The sequence below is a fragment of the Diaphorina citri genome, unplaced genomic scaffold (assembly GCF_000475195.1).
Source record: "Diaphorina citri unplaced genomic scaffold, Diaci psyllid genome assembly version 1.1 scaffold775, whole genome shotgun sequence".
In the NCBI taxonomy this organism is placed as follows: domain Eukaryota; kingdom Metazoa; phylum Arthropoda; class Insecta; order Hemiptera; family Psyllidae; genus Diaphorina; species Diaphorina citri.
In genome coordinates this window covers 123,620-142,214 of record NW_007378208.1, presented here as the reverse complement: position 1 = coordinate 142,214, position 18,595 = coordinate 123,620, and the positions used below count along the sequence as shown (strand labels likewise).

Sequence of the window (18,595 nt, the reverse complement as noted above, 5' to 3'; positions counted from 1 at the left end):
CCCTCTCTCTCCCTCTCCAACATTCTCCTCTCTAACTCAATCACTTCCCTCTCATTACTCTCTTTGTCTCTTTCTATTTGCTCTCTCTCTCTCTCTCTCTCTCTCTTTAATATCACCATTTCCTCCACCTATCTCTATCTATTTTCCTACCTCCTCCTCCTCCTCCCCCTCCTCTTTCTCTTTTGTTATTGGTAAAATAACCATCCATTGTATTCTTCCTCCTTGTAGAAATATGAAATACTAGCTGAATTCCGTCGCTTCGCTCCGGAATCCCGCTAGTTCATCCCGAGGCATGGCCAAACTTGTGGAAAAGGCATGGCCGAACTTGAGGCATGGCCAAACTTGTGGAAAAGGCATGGCCGAACTTGAGGCATGGCCAAACTTGTGGAAAAGGCATGGCCGAACTTGAGGCATGGCCAAACTTGTGGAAAAGGCATGGCCGAACTTGAGGCATGGCCAAACTTGTGGAAAAGGCATGGCCGAACTTGAGGCATGGCCAAACTTGTGGAAAAGGCATGGCCGCACTTGTATTTATCAAACTAAAAACATAAACGAAACTCAAATATTAGGCAAGCGAGGAAAAGTTTTCTCTCTTGCAGTCTCTGCACTCTGTGTATTTCTTATGGAGATTTTAGCTATCAAAAATTGGTCATATCTCAGGATCGGTTTAGATTTTCGCAAAATCCTTTCTTGTTGCACACCTAGACCATAAAAGGAATATTCCTATCAAATTTCAGCTTTCTAGGTGTTGTGGTTCTGGAGATAGAGCGATCAGTGTGTGAAATGTGAATGAGTGAATGGATCTTGTTCTTCTTATATTATAAGAACGAGATCCATTCACTCATTCACATTTCACATTTCACACACTGATCGCTCTATCTCTAGAACCACAACACCTAGAAAGTTGAAATTTGGTAGGAATATTCCTTTTATGGTCTGGGTGTGCAATAAGAAAGGATTTTGCGAAAATCTAAACCGGTCCTGAGATATGATCAATTTTTGATCGCTAAAATCACCATAAGAAATACACAGAGTGCAGAGACTGCGGGAGAGAAAACTTTTCCTCGCTCGCCTAATATTTGAGTTTCGTTTATGTTTTTAGTTTGATAAAACTACAAGTTCGGCCATGCCTTTTCCACGAGTTTGGCCATGCCTCGGGATAAACTAGCGGTATTCCGGAGCGAAGCGACGGAATTCAGCTAGTATTTACATAGTTTCGGTAGATAAATATTTTAATACATACCATTTTGAACTAAAGTTTAACTTAAGCAAGATTTTTCATCTTAAGTTAAGCTTATAAGTTTTCATACATACGGGGGTTAGATTAAGCAATCTAATTAGCTAAGAATTTTCAGATTGCTCAAGCCTTTAGACTTAAACTGAGATTAAAATCATTTTGTGGACCCAGTCATTTGGATGTCTGAACAACCTTCCTGAGGTTCACAGTTCATTGTACCTAAAAATCTTTCAACAAGTATGTGCTCATCTGAAAGGGATACAATCTTAGCCAATTCCTCTTGTAATACTTGGTCTCTCTCTACAATATCCTTGCTCTTGGCTGATGATTCCTTGTTTTGGACTATTGTGTCTAGCATGCTGTGAACTTTCTTTTCCTTTTCTCTTATGTAGGCTTCCATCTGAAATAAATTGGGGTTACATTTCACAAAAGAGTTATAAAAGTCTAAATTGTCAGGAATTATGTGGGGAATAATAGAAAGTTAAAAAAAGCCTGCTGTACATAAACAGCTTCTAATTTTGCCAGTCACTGAAAACAAGAGGCTTGAATTACTTGAATATTATGGAACCTTTTATAATTATTTAATCAGGGTGTCACAAACCTGTTCCTGCCTAACTTGTTCCTTGTAGACATTGAACTTTCCTTCTCTTAATACCACATTCTCTGTGGTATTTTTGAACTGGACTAATTTACAAATATTTTCTTCAGTAAGCAATGTCACTTCTTCTGGTAATAACTGACAGGGAAGAGCAAGAATTTTGGAGTTCTTTGCAGCAGACCAAAGTGTACCAACCAAACTTCCTACAATGTGATGCTTACTTCTCAGTTCATACCAATCTGAAAGAAAGCAAGTGGGGGAAAAAGTACACAAGTAATTTCAGGGTCAAAGTTGTGGTTTTAAATTTTTAATCTTTTACATCCATGCCTATCCAGGAAAGGAAAAGTTTGGTCAGAAAATTTTTGCCCCAGCTGGGATTTGAACCTAGCACCTCCAGGTTGAGAGTCAGTGCTCTTGACCACTCAGCCACAGAGGCAGGTTGTAAAAACAGGGTCTATTTTTCTTTCCTGCACCAACATGTTCACTCTGTGTTACAAGTGGGGTAAAAATTATGGAAACTCAACAAAATAACAGATGTGACATCTAGCAGAGAAATTGCAAAACAAAATTTTGTACTCGATGCTGCTTGAAAATTGCTTCCGGAATTGTGGAAACCACATTCACTCAAAGAGATACTCGGTTCACATCATAACTGCATTGGAATGAAAAAAATTGCTTCCGGAATTGTGGAAACCACATTCACTCAAAGAGATACTCGGTTCACATCATAACTGCATTGGAATGAAAAACAACTACTAATGCTGCTTGAAAATTGCTTCCGGAATTGTGGAAACCACATTCACTCAAAGAGATACTCGGTTCACATCATAACTGCATTGGAATGAAGAAAAGAAGAAGAAGAGAGACTTGCTCGGCCGTGCAACGATGACGTTGCTTGACTACAACAGTCTTTTTGTGGAGCAATGAAATTTTATATGGAATTTCTTGTTTCTTCCAAGTATGTGATTGAAAATTTCGTGAAAAACAGACCCCACCATACCACCCACCTACTAACCAGGAAAATATTTTTTATCTTCAATCATCACTCTCTTTTTTTTTTAGATCCGTAATGTACTTAATATAAAGTTTTGTGATGTTCACGCCAGATTTTTTTCTCTCACATTTTACTTGTACGTAGTCTTGCCATAAGTTCTGTTACACCATAAATTTGTAATTGTAATTTTTATTTGACATTTTAAGTATACATATTTTTCATATAGGTTAAATAAATTTCAAATTGAGTTTGCTGGTGGACACATCTCATGATTAATGAGATATATCCACCAGCAAATAGGACATATTTTGAATTTCAATCTATAGCCAAATGTGATCAGGAGGCAGGTCCACACTAAACCAACATCATCCGCCGGAATTGCCAACCGTTCGCCAACCCTCCCCACCTCCACTTACATACATACGTGGTTAGAAGTAAATAAAATAAAAAGTTCGATAAAGAAGGCAAGATTTAAAAATTCAATCATTTGAATTTATGAGAAAATAATGTATTAAGAAACAAATGAAATATACATACCTACTTTCATTCGAAATCGTCACCTCTAGCCTTCACACAGACACAGGGCTTTAGAGTGTTGAGCAAATCATCACTCCAAGTACGCGCCTTATTCATGGAATAATTTGCCACTGCTCTCTCCAGATTAACTTCATACCTTCCAAATTCCTATGACATTTACTACAGGACATTAGCTTTAATCTGGCTAAGCATCATAATCCAAATGCTTCAAATCAGTACTTTCCAAGGTCCATTCTTCAAACTTGATAAACTCCGTAACATGGTGTTTTAGCCATGCCTGAGTGAATTTAGCCTTATGAACTGGATCTGAATCTTGGTAAAAGACTCTAATGCTTCCCTGTGACTAAAATGTTACTGAGCAATTTCAGATATGTCTTCTTGGTAAACTTGATAAACTCCGTAACATGGTGTTTTAGCCATGCCTGAGTGAATTTAGCCTTATGAACTGGATCTGAATCTTGGTAAAAGACTCTAATGCTTCCCTGTGACTAAAATGTTACTGAGCAATTTCAGATATGTCTTCTTGGTATTTTTTTTTTCTTTTGTCCTTTTTTGACGTCTTATCCATATAACTGGTGCTTGGTAGGCTCCTCAAACTGGTACCCCATTAAATCAGCACAGAGGCTGGAAAATGGCCTAGCTCGATCGTGCCTATCCTCTCCTTACCTTCCTCAGACCTAATAACATACACCTTGTCATTTCCTTTCATTCAAATGTGAAAAAAAATTCATTTGAAGACAAAATTTCCCCATACTTTCCACTCGTGTACTTGGCAGGTATTTCTTTTCATTATTCGAGCCTAATTTTCTTCCGTGCATCGTTCAATCAAAACTCCAACTGAGCCACATAATGAAGCTCAGTATTCATGGCAGGACTATGTATAGTGCTGCATTCAAAGAATGATAAGCTTTTCTAATCACCAGTTGCCCTCAGGGTTTAATATCAACTTATTGAATAAAAGGCGCAGGTAGGTATATATTTTTTAGGTAGCTCAAAAAATAACATATTGTTTGCGATTTCCGATCATTGTTCCTTTTTGAGGGGAAGACATTTCCAGACCCTATCTAGCTTTGAGTCCATATTCCTTAGCGGTCAGATCTGCTACTAGAAGTTGTTGGATGTCAGTTGGTCCCGCGTATATCTCAACTATCCTGGCATCTCTGAAACATTTTAAATGTTCAAATTTTATTTATAGCTTGTCCTTCCTTTATTTTTACGATAGTAATAAAAAAGGTATAGTGGACGGGCTATTGTATTCGCTTTGGTGTCGTCTGTCTGTCCCTATAGAAGTACTTATCCAAACCTGGTCGACCTATATATCAAATTAAAGGTCTTTTTACCAGGAACACGAAAATGGTGGTGCAAATTTTGTCCAGAAAACAATAAAGCCAAAAAAGACCTATATATCAAATTAAAGGTCTTTTTACCAGGAACACGAAAATGGTGGTGCAAATTTTGTCCAGAAAACAATAAAGCCAAAAAAACTGGTTTTTGGGGGATTTTTTCACATTTCCTCACACAAATGAGCTCTGATCTCGAAAACTGCCGCGACGACCTATGAACACAAAGCGAGAAAGTTTTAGATAACACTTTAGTCGATCATTTAAGACCGATTTTAGCGTTACCTATGTTAAGCTACGCCGAGCAAGGCCAATAAATGGATGGGTCACTTAAAGGAATAAAGAGAGAACGGGCTCTAGTCTTGATTTTAAATCATTACATGAAAGTAAAATCAAAAATCAAATCAATACATAATTATTATAAACTGAATATTAAACGCGGGCTCTAGTCTTGATTTTAAATCATTACATGAAAGTAAAATCAAAAATCAAATCAATACATAATTATTATAAACTGAATATTAAACAAATTAGGTAGGTACATAGGTATTCTTTAATCACGATCGAATAAACTACGGGCTAAAAAATTCGCGAGAGATGGGCCTAGCTTGTTTGAACTTAGTTTGACCTAGTTCAGGGGTTTCCAACTAGCGGCCCGCGGGCCACATGCTACAATTAGAATACTTTTTGAAAAATTTCGCCCGCGGCGCTCAAAATTCGATCGGACTGAATTTCTGAAAAGTTGGGGGGGGGTGGAGGGTGCTCCCTTATGTATATATGTGGCCCGCGAAGTACCTCCCAACTCCCAATATAGAATGTTGCCCGCAATGGCCCGCATACACATGGAAGGTGGAAGCCCCTGACCTAGTTTCTTCATATTCTTTGTCTTCTCCTTCTGCCTTTTCCTCGAATACTCAAAAGCTATCGCAACCTCAACAATTTTTATTTTATTTAGATTTATTTAGATTTTCAACTATTTTTACTTTCCTTATCCTATAGGAAGGAAAGTAGTGCCAAAACACTTTTTTAGGTTCCTAGAATCTAAATCCAAATTTTCAGCCATTGGTCCGTGTGTGTGTCTGTCTGTAAACAAAATATCTCGAGAACGGTAAGAGCTAGAGACTAGAAATTTGGTATCTAGATGTCAAATGTGACAAGGATGCGACACGAAACTTTTGGTTAAGATCCGTTCAACGCTTGGCGGTATTTTACCGCTTTTTGGCGGTTTTCGGTGTAATTTAACAATATCTCGGGAACGGTATAAGCTAGAGACTTGAAATTTGGTATGTAGTTCACAAATGTGACAAGGATGCAACACAAAACGTTTGGTTGAGATGGTTGCTGCGCTTGGCGGAATTTTGACCGCTTTTAATAATAATAATAATAATAATAATAATAATAATAATAATAATAATAATAATAATAATAATAATAATAATAATAATAATAATAATAATAATAATAATAATAATAATAATAATAATAATAATAATAATAATAATAATAATAATAATAATAATAATAATAATAATAATAATAATAATAATAATAATAATAATAATAATAATAATAATAATAATAATAATAATAATAATAATAATAATAATAATAATAATAATAATAATAATAATAATAATAATAATAATAATAATAATAATAATAATAATAATAATAATAATAATAATAATAATAATAATAATAATAATAATAATAATAATAATAATAATAATAATAATAATAATAATAATAATAATAATAATAATAATAATAATAATAATAATAATAATAATAATAATAATAATAATAATAATAATAATAATAATAATAATAATAATAATAATAATAATAATAATAATAATAATAATAATAATAATAATAATAATAATAATAATAATAATAATAATAATAATAATAATAATAATAATAATAATAATAATAATAATAATAATAATAATAATAATCATAATAATAATACTTCTTTAGTCAGCTCCCATGGTGTAGTGGTCACTGCACTCGCCTTGCACGCGGGAGATCCGGGTTCGATTCCCGGCGGGGTCAAGAAATTTGTTTTATGCAAATGATTGATCCCGTGACTGGCTGTTGCGGGGCCCACTCAGCCTCGTGAGGAAAATGAGTAGCTATGACATGTAAATGCGCATAGCGACCGGTGCCAGCATGGTAGGTAAACATTGGTTGTTAGGATTATTGAGATATGTATTGGGAAAAATCCTACAATGCTGCAGTGAGCACCAAAGTTGTGACATAATAACACAAAGAAATTGCATTTACAAAATAATAAAGCAGAGCGAATCAAGTAACTTTTTTTTAAAAGAAAGAAAAAAAAAACGGCTAGGTGGTTCCTTTTTAAAAAATCACCCTGTATACTGGAATATATTTCCATTTTGAATAATTTTAGCCGAACAATCGCAAACCCCCAAGTTTAGTCACAAGACCTAGTATTTAGATACATAAATATTATGGTAGCCAAAATCCTAAATTTCGTAACTTCTGTATTAAAGTTTGGATAAATTCTCCGACAAACTTGCAGTGCCGAAGACGGTACGAACGATATAAAAATAGGTCGAAAAAGTAAGGAAAAGAAAACATGGAAACACAAATGATCGTGATGATTAGTGCTTCTATTGCCGCACTGGTTATAGCAGGCTATTATGCCTATCAGAAATATTACTCTGATGATAATCCCGATGACGACGATATAGAAAATGATCCACCACCAACAGCAGAAAACTCCAACGAACAATATCAAGAACCAGAGGAAACCAAAGAGGCTGCAAACCTAGAATGCCAAGTATCCAACGAAGAATGTTCTGAAGTATCACAGAAAGAATCGGAAATAGAGGCACCACCCACTCAAACGTGGAAAGACTTGAAAGGAAACGATTTGCAAATATCGGTCGTCCTAACAACATCTTACTGTTCAAAATATTTTGAGGATATGGCCACCAGGGCTACCCTGGCCATGATGTGTCTCAACAGAAAATGCGCCCAAAACCACTTGGAGCAAAGCCTCAACGAATGGACGCGGCAAGGATCACACAAACAGATTTTCCGAATAGACACTTTTTCCGAGTTGAACGAGCTTCATAAGCAAGTAGTCAGTGAAGGATATAATCACAGATTTTCCGAATAGACACTTTTTCCGAGTTGAACGAGCTTCATAAGCAAGTAGTCAGTGAAGGATATAATCAGGTAATATTTACATAGTTTCGGTAGATAAATATTTTATGCAAGAACTCAGATTCGCAGACGGTCGATGGTAAAGAGGGTAAAAATTTAGGTGCATAGGTATGTGTTTCGGATGTAATAAATAATTCTATCAATGTTCAATTTTCATCCAGGTTTTACTCGAGGATGAGTGTGGTTTACCTTGTGTCGTGGCAGTTGGGCCCACTATTTGTAAGAAGATTAGAAAGTTGACAGCGGATCTTGAAATGGTGGCTGATACGTTCGATAAATAAGTGTAAATAAAAAGGATTGATATTCGACGATAAAAAAAGACTGTGGAAAAGAAATAAAAATCGACCATATAAAAATTACCGTATGTACATGGAATTTGATTTTTTGTTGAAGTGTGAATTAATTAAAATACCTACCTTTGTGAAAGGTTTTCCTTCATCTCTCAGTGCAGCTGCTTTTCTCGTTAATAATCTGGATGCTTCTATCCTGACCGCCATTTTTGCCAATCGTTGCTGAAAGCAACAATTCGTTCGTAACACCTTGTGCCTTCTACATTCTTTTTCTTGGCCTTTTCCCGTGTATAGACGGGGTCGGCGTTTTTCGTCAGCCTCTCAATCGGTGCTAACTAGGGTGATTGCTTCGGGCTGACATTTGTTGGTTTTGTGGCTACACATTTTACGAGTGGATGCCCTTCGCTCTCAACCTTTGCTATTTCTTTAGAAAGGGAGATTCAGGCTATTATATACTCGCTGTTTAAAGTCCCGCAGCCAGACTAAGCTGGTCTACTCCCTGTTTAATGTCCCCCGGCCAGAAAGTTCCTTCTACATTAGGGGTAGAAAATGAAGTAAGTATAGGTACATAACTCACTGGGCTATCTCCTCCATCGCAACATGAAGTGCCAGAGTGTCCAGTCCTGCACCTCCATACTCCTCATCCACCAGGACCCCCATCAAACCCAAAGCTCCCAACTTTTTGATTTGGTCGGCGGGGAACAGGTGCTCTTTGTCCAACTTGGCAGCGATGGGCTTCAGCTCTTGTTGGGCGAAATCTCGACACGTTTTCTGCAGCATTTGATGAGTGTCGGGCAGGGAGGTTATTGAGAGACATCGTGTTAAGGCAGCTGAAAATAAATAAATAATAATAAAATAAAACATACCTAAATAAAATTCGAATTGGTAGTTTTAGGTTACCTAATTCATTTTACCTACTCTGTATATCTCCCTATTTCTTGGTTCTGGTGTAGTCCAAGAATATGCTGGCATTGTATAACCTGGCCCGACTTTAATACTCAGAAACAATGGGTTATTTATTTAGGTACCTATACAATGAACACCCATAGGCATCCAGGATTTTTTTGTCGACGGGGGTCCCGAGAGTTCAAGCGGCGATGTAAAGGGGGGGGGGATGCTCCAAATTTTCGGAGCCTAGCCTACAGTGGAGGAGAAAATTTGAGCTCGAGGGGGGCCAAAATACAGCCCTACGCCCCTATACCAATAGGTATAACGTTACTTGGACTTTTTCAAGGAGTCAAAAGGTATCTACGCTCGCTTAGGAGCATATATATTTATATATATTAGAGGTACCTACTACATACCTACTCATTATTCATAGGTAAATAAGGGGTAGTTTGAGTTAAGAACTCTCGGAAAATTTCTCAGTTTGGGTTATGTAACTCCTGTTTCTTATCAGGGAACTACCTACAGCAGTGATTTCCAAAAACTGGGGTCCGCGGGTCCCGAGAGGGCCGTGCAGGACTTCGCAACCCCCGGGAAGATCACATAAAATTTAGTAAAGGGGCCGCGAAGAGTTTACAATGGAAAAAAAGGGGCCGTGTAGAAAAAAAAAAGTTTGGGAACCGCTGACCTACAGGGTAAGTAGGCAGAAGGTATCCACAGGAATGCTTAAATCAGTTTTTGAGCTCTCCTGAAAAATTGTGCTCGAGTGACTTGTGAGGTTTTGAAAAGTACCTCCTCAACTGTCCTTATGACCGTTATGACGGGACTTTTTTCAGACTCACATTTAGATTTCACATGTGTTTCCGTTGGTTTTAAATATTAATCAACCTGATCCTCAACTGTCCTTATGACCGTTATGACGGGACTTTTTTCAGACTCACATTTAGATTTCACATGTGTTTCCGTTGGTTTTAAATATTGGATCTTACCTGAACGGCCTGTAGTTTCAGAATTGGTGCGCCAAAAGCAATCCTCTTTCCTGCATATTCCATGGCACAGTCGAAGGCTGCTTGTGCAATGCCGATACCTTGAGATGCCATGCCGATTCGGGCGCAGTCAATACCGGTTAAACCTACTTTAAACCCTTCACCCTCCTTCCCTAATACACTGTCCAGTGGAATCTTCACATCTTCCAAAATCACATTACAAGTGGATGAAGCTCGAATCCCGAGTTTGTCCTCTTTCTTACCCAGGGACAGTCCTAGAAAAGTAGGTAAGAAAATAGTTAATAGACAATATGTAGATGTATATTTATTTTAGTAACACGAAAAATAGAAGAAAAAAATACCTATCGTAATCACATTACAAGTGGATGAAGCTCGAATCCCGAGTTTGTCCTCTTTCTTACCCAGGGACAGTCCTAGAAAAGTAGGTAAGAAAATAGACAATATGTAGATGTATATTTATTTTAGTAACACGAAAAATAGAAGAAAAAAATACCTACCGTACCGATCAGATCAAATCAAAGCAACTTACCATCAACTTCCCACTTGGGTCTCCAGTTTGGGCTTTGATCGCCGACAATGATTCAACAGCTATTGAAGAGCATTTCCGAGAGGGCCGTGCAGGACTTCGCAACCCCCGGGAAGATCACATAAAATTTAGTAAAGGGGCCGCGAAGAGTTTACAATGGAAAAAAGGGGCCGTGTAGAAAAAAAAGTTTGGGAACCGCTGACCTACAGGGTAAGTAGGCAGAAGGTACAAATCAGCACAGAGGCTGGAAAATGGCCTAGCTCGATCGTGCCTATCCTCTCCTTACCTTCCTCAGACCTAATAACATACACCTTGTCTATTCCTTTCATTCAAATGTGAAAAAAAATTCATTTGAAGACAAAATTTCCCCATACTTTCCACTAAAGAGCATTTTGGTCAGAAATTCAACAGTCAGAGGTAAGGAACAAGTTAGATTTCAGCCAAGTAATGTTGTATTCAGTGTTCTTTTTTAATTCTAAAATATTCTCTGTCCTTAAGTTAAGTAGGTACCTATAATTCTGTTTTCCTGTTAAAAACACAAAGTATAAAAGAAAGGATTTTATCAGCTGTTAGATTACTACTCTGGCCATCAGCTGATACTCCTTATCCGGTGGATTACTGATCATCCGGTCTTTTTGTGAAAGTGTGTTTTAATTAAGTAGGTACCTATCTAAAGCTGTGTCCACACTGAGTTGATGGTTGATTGACAATGTGAATCTATGTTGTAGAGGCCTTGTGGATGGTTTCAGTCAATGTCAATAGAGAAAATTTCTTACCTGGGATTAACTTTGTAGAAATTTGAAGCAGGGTTGTTGAAGTGAACATCACAGTGGAACCCATTGCATTGGAAATTATGGAGTATTTGTGCCGATATGAAGATGAGTCAATATAGTACGAACAATCTTTTTAAATTACCTACCCAAAGTAGGTAATTATGCACTATAGCCGTATAACCTATCGTACCGATCACCACTAAATTAGTTTGCGTCCTACTAATTCCAATGATCAAAAGTTTGTTCGAAACTCATTAGGCTGCAATATCTCATCGCCCAAATTCGATGTCCTGTAAAAAAAAAATACCTGGTGAGTCCATAGGTATAATGAACGCTGTGATGCCTTTGTGCTTTTTACTCTTGTCCGCCTGCGCTATACAGACGAATGCTTTGGCCTCATATCCGTTTGTGATCCAGGATTTAGTTCCATTGAGAACCCAATGGTCTGATTCCTTCCTAGCTGTGGTTAGCATGTTGGCGGCATCACTACCACTGCCTGGAATAGAATAAAAAAATATTTGTAGGTAGGTATTGTGTTTTTACCAATACTTTGATTCTTGAAATGCAAGACACCACCTATCTTTGGATTCTTTGGTGTCTTCTTACACCTATCTTAGGTGTCTTTTTGGTCTTAACAGTTTAATATAATTACGTATAGTATTTTTTATTTTGATTTAATTTTTAGACTGACGTTTCTGTTTGAATTTTAGTCCTTTTGATCTTTTACTTACCTGGCTCACTGATGCCAAAACAGCCTACATTCGTTCCGTCTACAAACGAAGGCAAATAGGTTTCCTTTTGCTTCTTGGTTCCAAATTTATTGATGAGTCCCGCGTATAGGCAATTGTGTACCGTCAGAATAGTCGAAGTGCCACCACAGCCCCTGAAAATGAAATGATAAAAGATTACTACTCAGGCCATCAGCTGATACTCCTTATCCGGTGGATTACTGATCAACCGGTCTTTTTGTAAAAGTGTGTTTTAATTGAGTATCGAGTATCTAAAGCTGTGTCCACACAGAGTTGATGGTTGATTGACAATGTGAATCTATGTTGTATACTACTCAGGCCATCAGCTGATACTCCTTATCCGGTGGATTACTGATCAACCGGTCTTTTTGTAAAAGTGTGTTTTAATTGAGTATCAGAGTAACTAAAGCTGTGTCCACACAGAGTTGATGGTTGATTGACAATGTGAATCTATGTTGGAGGCCTTATGGATGGTTTCAGTCAATGTCAATTGATGGCTGTCAGCTGTGTGGACACAGCTTAATAGTAATATAGTTACCTACCACAAACTTTAAAAATACATTTGAAACACTTCTAAAAAGGGTGTTAGAATAGGTGAATATAATAATAAGAATCTTCTTCTTCCTCCTCACCTTTTTCTGTGTTCAGATGGAGTTGGTATTTTTTGACCATCTCGCAATCAGCCCTAGGTAGGTTGATTGCTTTGGGCTGACATTTGTTTTTGGCTACAAAAATTTTACGAGTGGATAGTATAAAACTTTTTCTATTTCTGCCTGGTGCATAATTGACATTCTTTCTATACATCTTTCATATGTATTTCATTTCAGGGTTGACAGTTTTGAAAAATAACCCTACCACCTCAGCTCATCACTCTATGTTGTTATTCAGCTCTATGAAATGTGTTGGCATGGATAAATCTTATTCCTTACCTCCACTAGCAAGCACTCATAGAGCAGGAAAAATGAGGACCAACGGAATTTTTCTTTTTCTTCTACGACTTCTAGATACCGAGATAAATTGATTTAAATAATACCAATAAATCGTAAAGTTTGACGTCACGACATATGCTCCCGTAGGCGATGACGTCATAACTCATGAGCTCATGACTCACGCTTTGTTTGTTTGTGCGCAAGCGTTTCTGCGCATTTTGACATTAAGTCTGACATCACAACTCTTTGAACTTTTTAATTAGAACAGCAATTAAAAATTGAATTTTTGACCTTTTAAAGTTACTTTTTTGGAGTTTTGACTTTTTGATTTGGATTTTTCACAACTTTTTACGTAGGAATCGACCTTTTATTCATAATTTTTACCCAACTGCAACTGCTCCATTGATGGCTGTCGGCTGTGTGGACACAGCTTAATAGTAATTCAGTTACCACAAACTTTAAAAACACATTTGAAACACTAATGAAAAGGGTGTTAGAATAGGCAAATATAATAATAAGAATCTTCTTCTTCCTCCTCACCTTTTCCTGTGTTCAGATGGAGTTGGTATTTTTGACCATCTCTCAATCAGCCCTAGGTAGGTTGATTGCTTTGGGCTGACATTTGTTTTTGGCTACAAAAATTTTACGAGTGGATGGTATAAAACTTTTTCCATTTCTGCCTGGTGCATAATTGACCAAGTTGTGCACTTTATGTAACAGCCCCCCTTTTTTTGGTAGGTACATATGTTGATAAATACATTCTTTCTATACATCTTTCATATGTATTTCATTTCAGGGTTGACAGTTTTGAAAAATAACCCTACCACCTCAGCTCATCACTCAATGTTGTTATTCAGCTCTATGAAATGTGTTGGCATGGACAAATCTTATTCCTTACCTCCACTAGCAAGCACCAGTACAAGTGTTGTCCTAGACAATCCTGTCTTCAATAAAAATGTCAAAATAGATATTCCCCTGATGCCTTTTTACATTGAAAAGATAGATAAATTAAATGAACGTAATAATTCAATAATTGAAGATCCAGTGATCCCAAGTCAAGCTCCAGAGAAGCATGCTATTGTCATGATAATCAGGAGAAGAAGGAAAATGAAGAAACATAAACTCAAAAAATTGCGTATCAGAATGAAATTTGAATGGGCCATTGGAAAACACAATAATGCTCTCGGAATCATCTTGAGTAAGTACTGAGTGTAACTTGGATGTAAACTGCAGAGAGAAGAAGAAATCAAACATAGAACAGAATATCCTGTGAGAATAAGACTTAAGATCCAGTGATCCCAAGTCAAGCTCCAGAGAAGCATGCTATTGTCATGATAATCAGGAGAAGAAGGAAAATGAAGAAACATAAACTAAAAAAATTGCGTATCAGAATGAAATTTGAATGGGCAAATAAGACTTTACTCAACCCCCAGTCTAACCAATCGCATTATTAAAAATTTTCAAACAGAGAAATCAATTATTCAGAGGCCATGAAAATGGAAAAGAAAGCTCCTTATTGTGTTTAACCTCACCCTACTATAAAAACACTGGTCACTGCTTACTTCTGACAGCTCTTTTTACATAGTTATGGCTTCTGAACTACATAGTACCAAGAGATTGATTGAAGCCACTTTTTTCCACTTTTAACAACAGTTACCAAAATGTTAGCTAGTTCAAATTATTGAAATATTATACAGGGTGTTTTTTTTTTTTTAAAAAAAGTTGCCACCCCTGAAAAGTTGGGGACTGTTTGGAATTCAAAAAAATCCCAAAACATGTATTTCTTCATTTTCAAGGGGAACCTATTTTAAGAGGATCTCAATTTTTTGGCACTATCATGGGTGGCCCCAGTGGGGTCAACTTTAAAATCTTAAATAGGAACCCTCTACTTGTGATACAGCATATCAAAGGCCTTAATAAACGTAGTACTTTGGTGCAAGTTTGAGCTCAATCCAACAACCAAGGCCGGAGTTATGGTCAATTCAAATTTTCATTTTTCCATGTTCTCTTGTCAATAGGGGAAGCAACAAAAATGGGAAATTCATATTGATCAGTAATTTGTGCTTCAACTAGGTCTCACTAATGATTCATATTGAAATTCAGTCCCAAAAATAAAATTTTGAAACATCCATTTTGAGCCCTGAAGACCATCAGGGCTGAAAGTCTAAATTTCAAGTTTGGGTCTGAATTTCAATATGAATCATTAGGGGGACCTCTTTGAAGCACAAATCACCAATCAATATGAATTTCCCATTTTTGGTGCTTCCCCTATTGGCAAGAGAACATGGAAAAATGAAAATTTGAATAGGCCATAACTCTGACCCTTTTGGTTGGATTGAGCTCAAACTTGCATCAAAGTACTATGTTCTTTAAGATCTTTGGTATGTTGTATAACAAGTAGGGGGTTCCTATTTAAAATTTTAAAGTTGACCCCCCTGGGGCCGCCCCTGAGAGTGCCAAAAAATTGAGATCCCCTTAAAATAGGTTCCCCTTGAAAATAAAGAAATACCTACATGTTTTAGGATTTTTTTGAATTTCAAATGGTTCTTGAGTTTTCAGGGGTGGCAACTTTTTACTTAAACACCCTGTATGTTACAAAAACAACAGTAAGTAGGTACATACCTTGTATTTTTTTGCTTTCTCATAGTTGAGCTCATTTTCACTCCAATACTTGATAAAGCTGTGATTGAATATACCAATATATCTGTTATCATAGTTGTCATAAACTACAGGAGCTGTCAAGTGATCCCTGATATTCCAACTTGTAAGCTGCTGCAAATCTGTTGTCTGAGATAAAACAAGGACAATTAAGTATTAACCCAGTAAAGCAGCGCACAGACTGATCATACACTTCCAACACTTCAGACATTTCCAACAAATTTCGTATTCGTTATCATAGTTGTCATAAACTACAGGAGCTGTCAAGTGATCCCTGATATTCCAACTTGTAAGCTGCTGCAAATCTGTTGTCTGAGATGAAACAAGGACAATTAACCCAGTAAAGCAGCACGCAGACTGATCATACACTTCCAACACTTCAGACATTTCCAACAAATTTTGTATTCGGCTTCCTATGTAAAGTAATGGTAGTCCGCACACCTATCCGTATCAGACATTTCCAACACTTCCGACATACTACCATTACTTAACTTAGGAAGCAAAATACAAAATTTGTCGGAAATGTCTGAAGTGTTGGAAGTGTATGATCAGTCTGCGTCTCTGCGTGCTGCTTAAGACCGAAAAATATTTTTCCCTCCTTTTTTTTCTTTTAATGTAGAAGCACAAACATACCTACTTCTGCTCCAAATTTTTTTTCCAAACTAAATCAGAACAAAAGAGCATCTTCTTGACAATCTATTTTACCAGTTTCAACACGTATACCTAGTGTATAGCCTTCTGGAGGTGAAATCTACTGACATGTGTTTGGTGTTACATGTATGTAACATGCAAATGCACATGCATGCATATAATCTGAAGTGTAGTTATGAGTTATGGTTCAAGATTTTACATAAAGTAAAAATTGCAGGGTTATTTAAAACATTGGGTTGAAGAAATTTTATTCCTTGCAGGAGTTATCCTCTCAGAATCAGCATATTATTGTCATTCATCCAGGATCATTGTATGTAAGGATCAGCAGAGCTTCTGATGTGAATCCTCACACTGAACTTCATGCTGTAGCAAGGAGGAGACTTCCAGGAGGTGCTGTACACAAGGACACTCTCCTACCAAGCACAATACAGAGGGTAAGGCTGGCATGGAAGATAGGGAAGCTGTATTCAGCTTTATTTTTGTAACCAATGCTGGTTTTTATAGGGTTCTTTATCTACCATTCACTGAACCCCTGGTTATTCTTCACTCACCTTGGTTCGAAGGACTAGATTCCTCCCTAGCGTTACAATCAAAGATTCTGGAAGAAAATCTTTGCTGAGCCCCAGAAAACTTTTTGGGTCGGGTATAGGGCAAAGGCTCAAACATGACTTCACTTTAACCATGTTAATATCCTGGAACCTTTGGTGACCAGAAAACTTTTTGGGTCGGGTATAGGGCAAAGGCTCAAACATGACTTCACTTTAACCATGTTAATATCCTGGAACCTTTGGTGAACTTACGCATTGGACCAGTTGAGCCATCGGTGGTACAAAATAGTAGGAGGGAAGAATTCGGTTTCATGTATCCTTTTCAGAAAAAGTCCTTCTATTTTTATTAGTAAGAACTTTCCTAGAGTTTATTGTCAATGGCCTCTTACATGTATGATGAATGAAAGTTGAAGTTTCAAACACTTCAAAATCCACAAATATTTTTCCTTATTATTGCATTCATGTTCATGATGAGGATTGAGGAATGATTGGGTAAGTGTTTTATTATGTTTTAATACCTAGGTAAGGTACCTATTTAATTGCCTATGCATATTTTGTAGGTGTAGCCATAGAGAATCCTCAGTTCTCAGTATGAAAGATACCTATTTGGATAAAATTTCTATCATGGAAACTGAACAGATAAAGGAAGATGATTGCTTTTAGAAGTGTTCTAAAAAATGTAGTTTAAAGTGTGCAATTTAAAAGAGTGCTTAAAAAAAGGAAAGTCTAGCTAAGTTACATTAAACAAGATTAGCATCTTGCCATGCAACTCTAAACAGATAAGAGACAAAAATACAATAGGTACGTAGTATTTGATCTTTGACACCCTGAATTATTTACTCATTTGTAGTTCACCATCCAGCCTTTTATTTAAGTTGCAAAAAAAATGCACAGTGAAAACCCAAAGTGCAAAAGATTTTTGTTTTTTGCACAGTGAAAACCCAAAAATACCTACCCAGTGAACCCCAGTGTTTAATCTATTTTTTAGTCCATTTATTTCTTCTTGTTTCCCCTCAGGTGTACTAGTATGTAACTAGCAAGCTTCTAGCTTCTTTCAACTTCAATTACCTACGTCATGAAAGAAGAGATCATGGGGATTGTATTAATCTGAGGGAAACCAGAAGTAATGGTAGTACATCAACGTACCAAAGGACCAAATGGTAGTACCAAAGGAGGACCCGGTATCTGTGGTAAGTACCTAAATAATCAAAGCTGACACTGAATAAAGGGAAAGCTATTTATTACAGTTGCTTTGAAATAAAAATGCTGGGTACTTGTTCAGACATCACACCACAAATTAGCACTGACCAGTGCTACAGACCAGTCCCCCCTTGTCTGGCTAAAGCACGTTAAACAGAGAGTAGACTAGCATCGGGCTGTGGGACTATAAACAGGGAGGAGAACAGCTAACCCTAACCAGCCTAACTAGCTGGCAGTTTTTCAAAGGGTTCTCTCTGCTTTTAAAGACCAAGCACAATTCTTCACAATGGATTGCAATTCAGGATAAGCCTGCTAATTTAACATGGCTAGAGCTAGAGACCATCACCCCGATGTATAGCAGATACAAAAAGATATATTTTCTTTATTCTGCTATCGCCATTAGGCAAAAGCTAAAGCTGCTGAAACAACAACGATGAAACAAGGACAATTAACCCAGTAAAGCAGCACGCAGACT

The 18,595-nt window shown here is 37.0% G+C and overlaps 3 protein-coding genes and 2 long non-coding RNA genes across 6 annotated transcripts in view; 3 read left to right on the top strand and 2 right to left on the bottom strand.

Annotated features, from left to right (window-relative positions):
• LOC103511985 (short-chain specific acyl-CoA dehydrogenase, mitochondrial-like) overlaps positions 1-12,285 on the bottom strand; it is a gene marked incomplete at its 5' end in the record, with an annotated part of 14,891 nt that extends 2,606 nt beyond the window's left edge. Inside the window, 4 exons of the mRNA XM_017445208.1 lie at positions 8,321-8,416; positions 10,069-10,340; positions 11,693-11,881; positions 12,117-12,285. Of these exons, the coding sequence (XP_017300697.1) occupies positions 8,321-8,416; positions 10,069-10,340; positions 11,693-11,881; positions 12,117-12,285 (726 nt within the window). The remainder of the gene's footprint in view (positions 1-8,320; positions 8,417-10,068; positions 10,341-11,692; positions 11,882-12,116) is intronic.
• LOC113468572 lies at positions 7,022-8,272 on the top strand. 2 transcript variants are annotated; one of them, XM_026825581.1, is made up of 3 exons: positions 7,022-7,772; positions 7,847-7,916; positions 8,066-8,272. In XM_026825581.1, the coding sequence occupies exons 1-3, from the start codon at positions 7,312-7,314 to the stop codon at positions 8,183-8,185; spliced, it is 651 nt and encodes a 216-aa protein (XP_026681382.1). In that variant the 5' UTR covers positions 7,022-7,311; the 3' UTR covers positions 8,186-8,272. The 2 variants fall into 2 exon arrangements, with proteins under 2 accessions (XP_026681382.1, XP_026681383.1); XM_026825582.1 differs by lacking the exon at positions 7,847-7,916 and having other exon boundaries at positions 7,023-7,839; positions 8,063-8,272.
• Positions 12,286-12,510: 225 nt separating the features above from the next.
• LOC113468573 lies at positions 12,511-13,079 on the top strand. The gene is made up of 2 exons (XR_003392278.1): positions 12,511-12,823; positions 12,962-13,079. It is a non-coding gene; the product is annotated as an uncharacterized LOC113468573 (long non-coding RNA).
• Positions 13,080-14,078: 999 nt separating this feature from the next.
• LOC113468569 (nucleolar protein 11-like) lies at positions 14,079-17,079 on the bottom strand. The gene is made up of 3 exons (XM_026825580.1): positions 16,924-17,079; positions 15,686-15,850; positions 14,079-14,290 (listed from the first exon to the last, which is right to left on the bottom strand). The coding sequence occupies exons 1-3, from the start codon at positions 17,053-17,055 to the stop codon at positions 14,090-14,092; spliced, it is 498 nt and encodes a 165-aa protein (XP_026681381.1). The 5' UTR covers positions 17,056-17,079; the 3' UTR covers positions 14,079-14,089.
• Positions 17,080-17,352: 273 nt separating this feature from the next.
• Positions 17,353-18,123, top strand: LOC113468571. Its single transcript, XR_003392277.1, has 2 exons — positions 17,353-17,412; positions 17,938-18,123. It is a non-coding gene; the product is annotated as an uncharacterized LOC113468571 (long non-coding RNA).
• The last annotated feature ends 472 nt before the right edge of the window (positions 18,124-18,595 follow it).

Excerpts from the sequence above, each read along its gene's own strand:
- LOC113468572 (XM_026825581.1), top strand. The coding sequence starts at position 7,312 with ATGGAAACACAAATGATCGTGATGATTAGTGCTTCTATTGCCGCACTG. Across the intron at positions 7,773-7,846 it reads CAAGGATCACACAAACAGAT|TTTCCGAATAGACACTTTTT; the intron begins TTTCCGAATAGA and ends ATAATCACAGAT. Across the intron at positions 7,917-8,065 it reads TCAGTGAAGGATATAATCAG|GTTTTACTCGAGGATGAGTG; the intron begins GTAATATTTACA and ends ATTTTCATCCAG.
- LOC113468569 (XM_026825580.1), bottom strand. The coding sequence starts at position 17,055 with ATGGTTAAAGTGAAGTCATGTTTGAGCCTTTGCCCTATACCCGACCCA. Across the intron at positions 15,851-16,923 it reads ATCTAGTCCTTCGAACCAAG|ACAACAGATTTGCAGCAGCT; the intron begins GTGAGTGAAGAA and ends GTTTTATCTCAG. Across the intron at positions 14,291-15,685 it reads AGAAAGCAAAAAAATACAAG|TTTACATCCAAGTTACACTC; the intron begins GTATGTACCTAC and ends TTCTCTCTGCAG.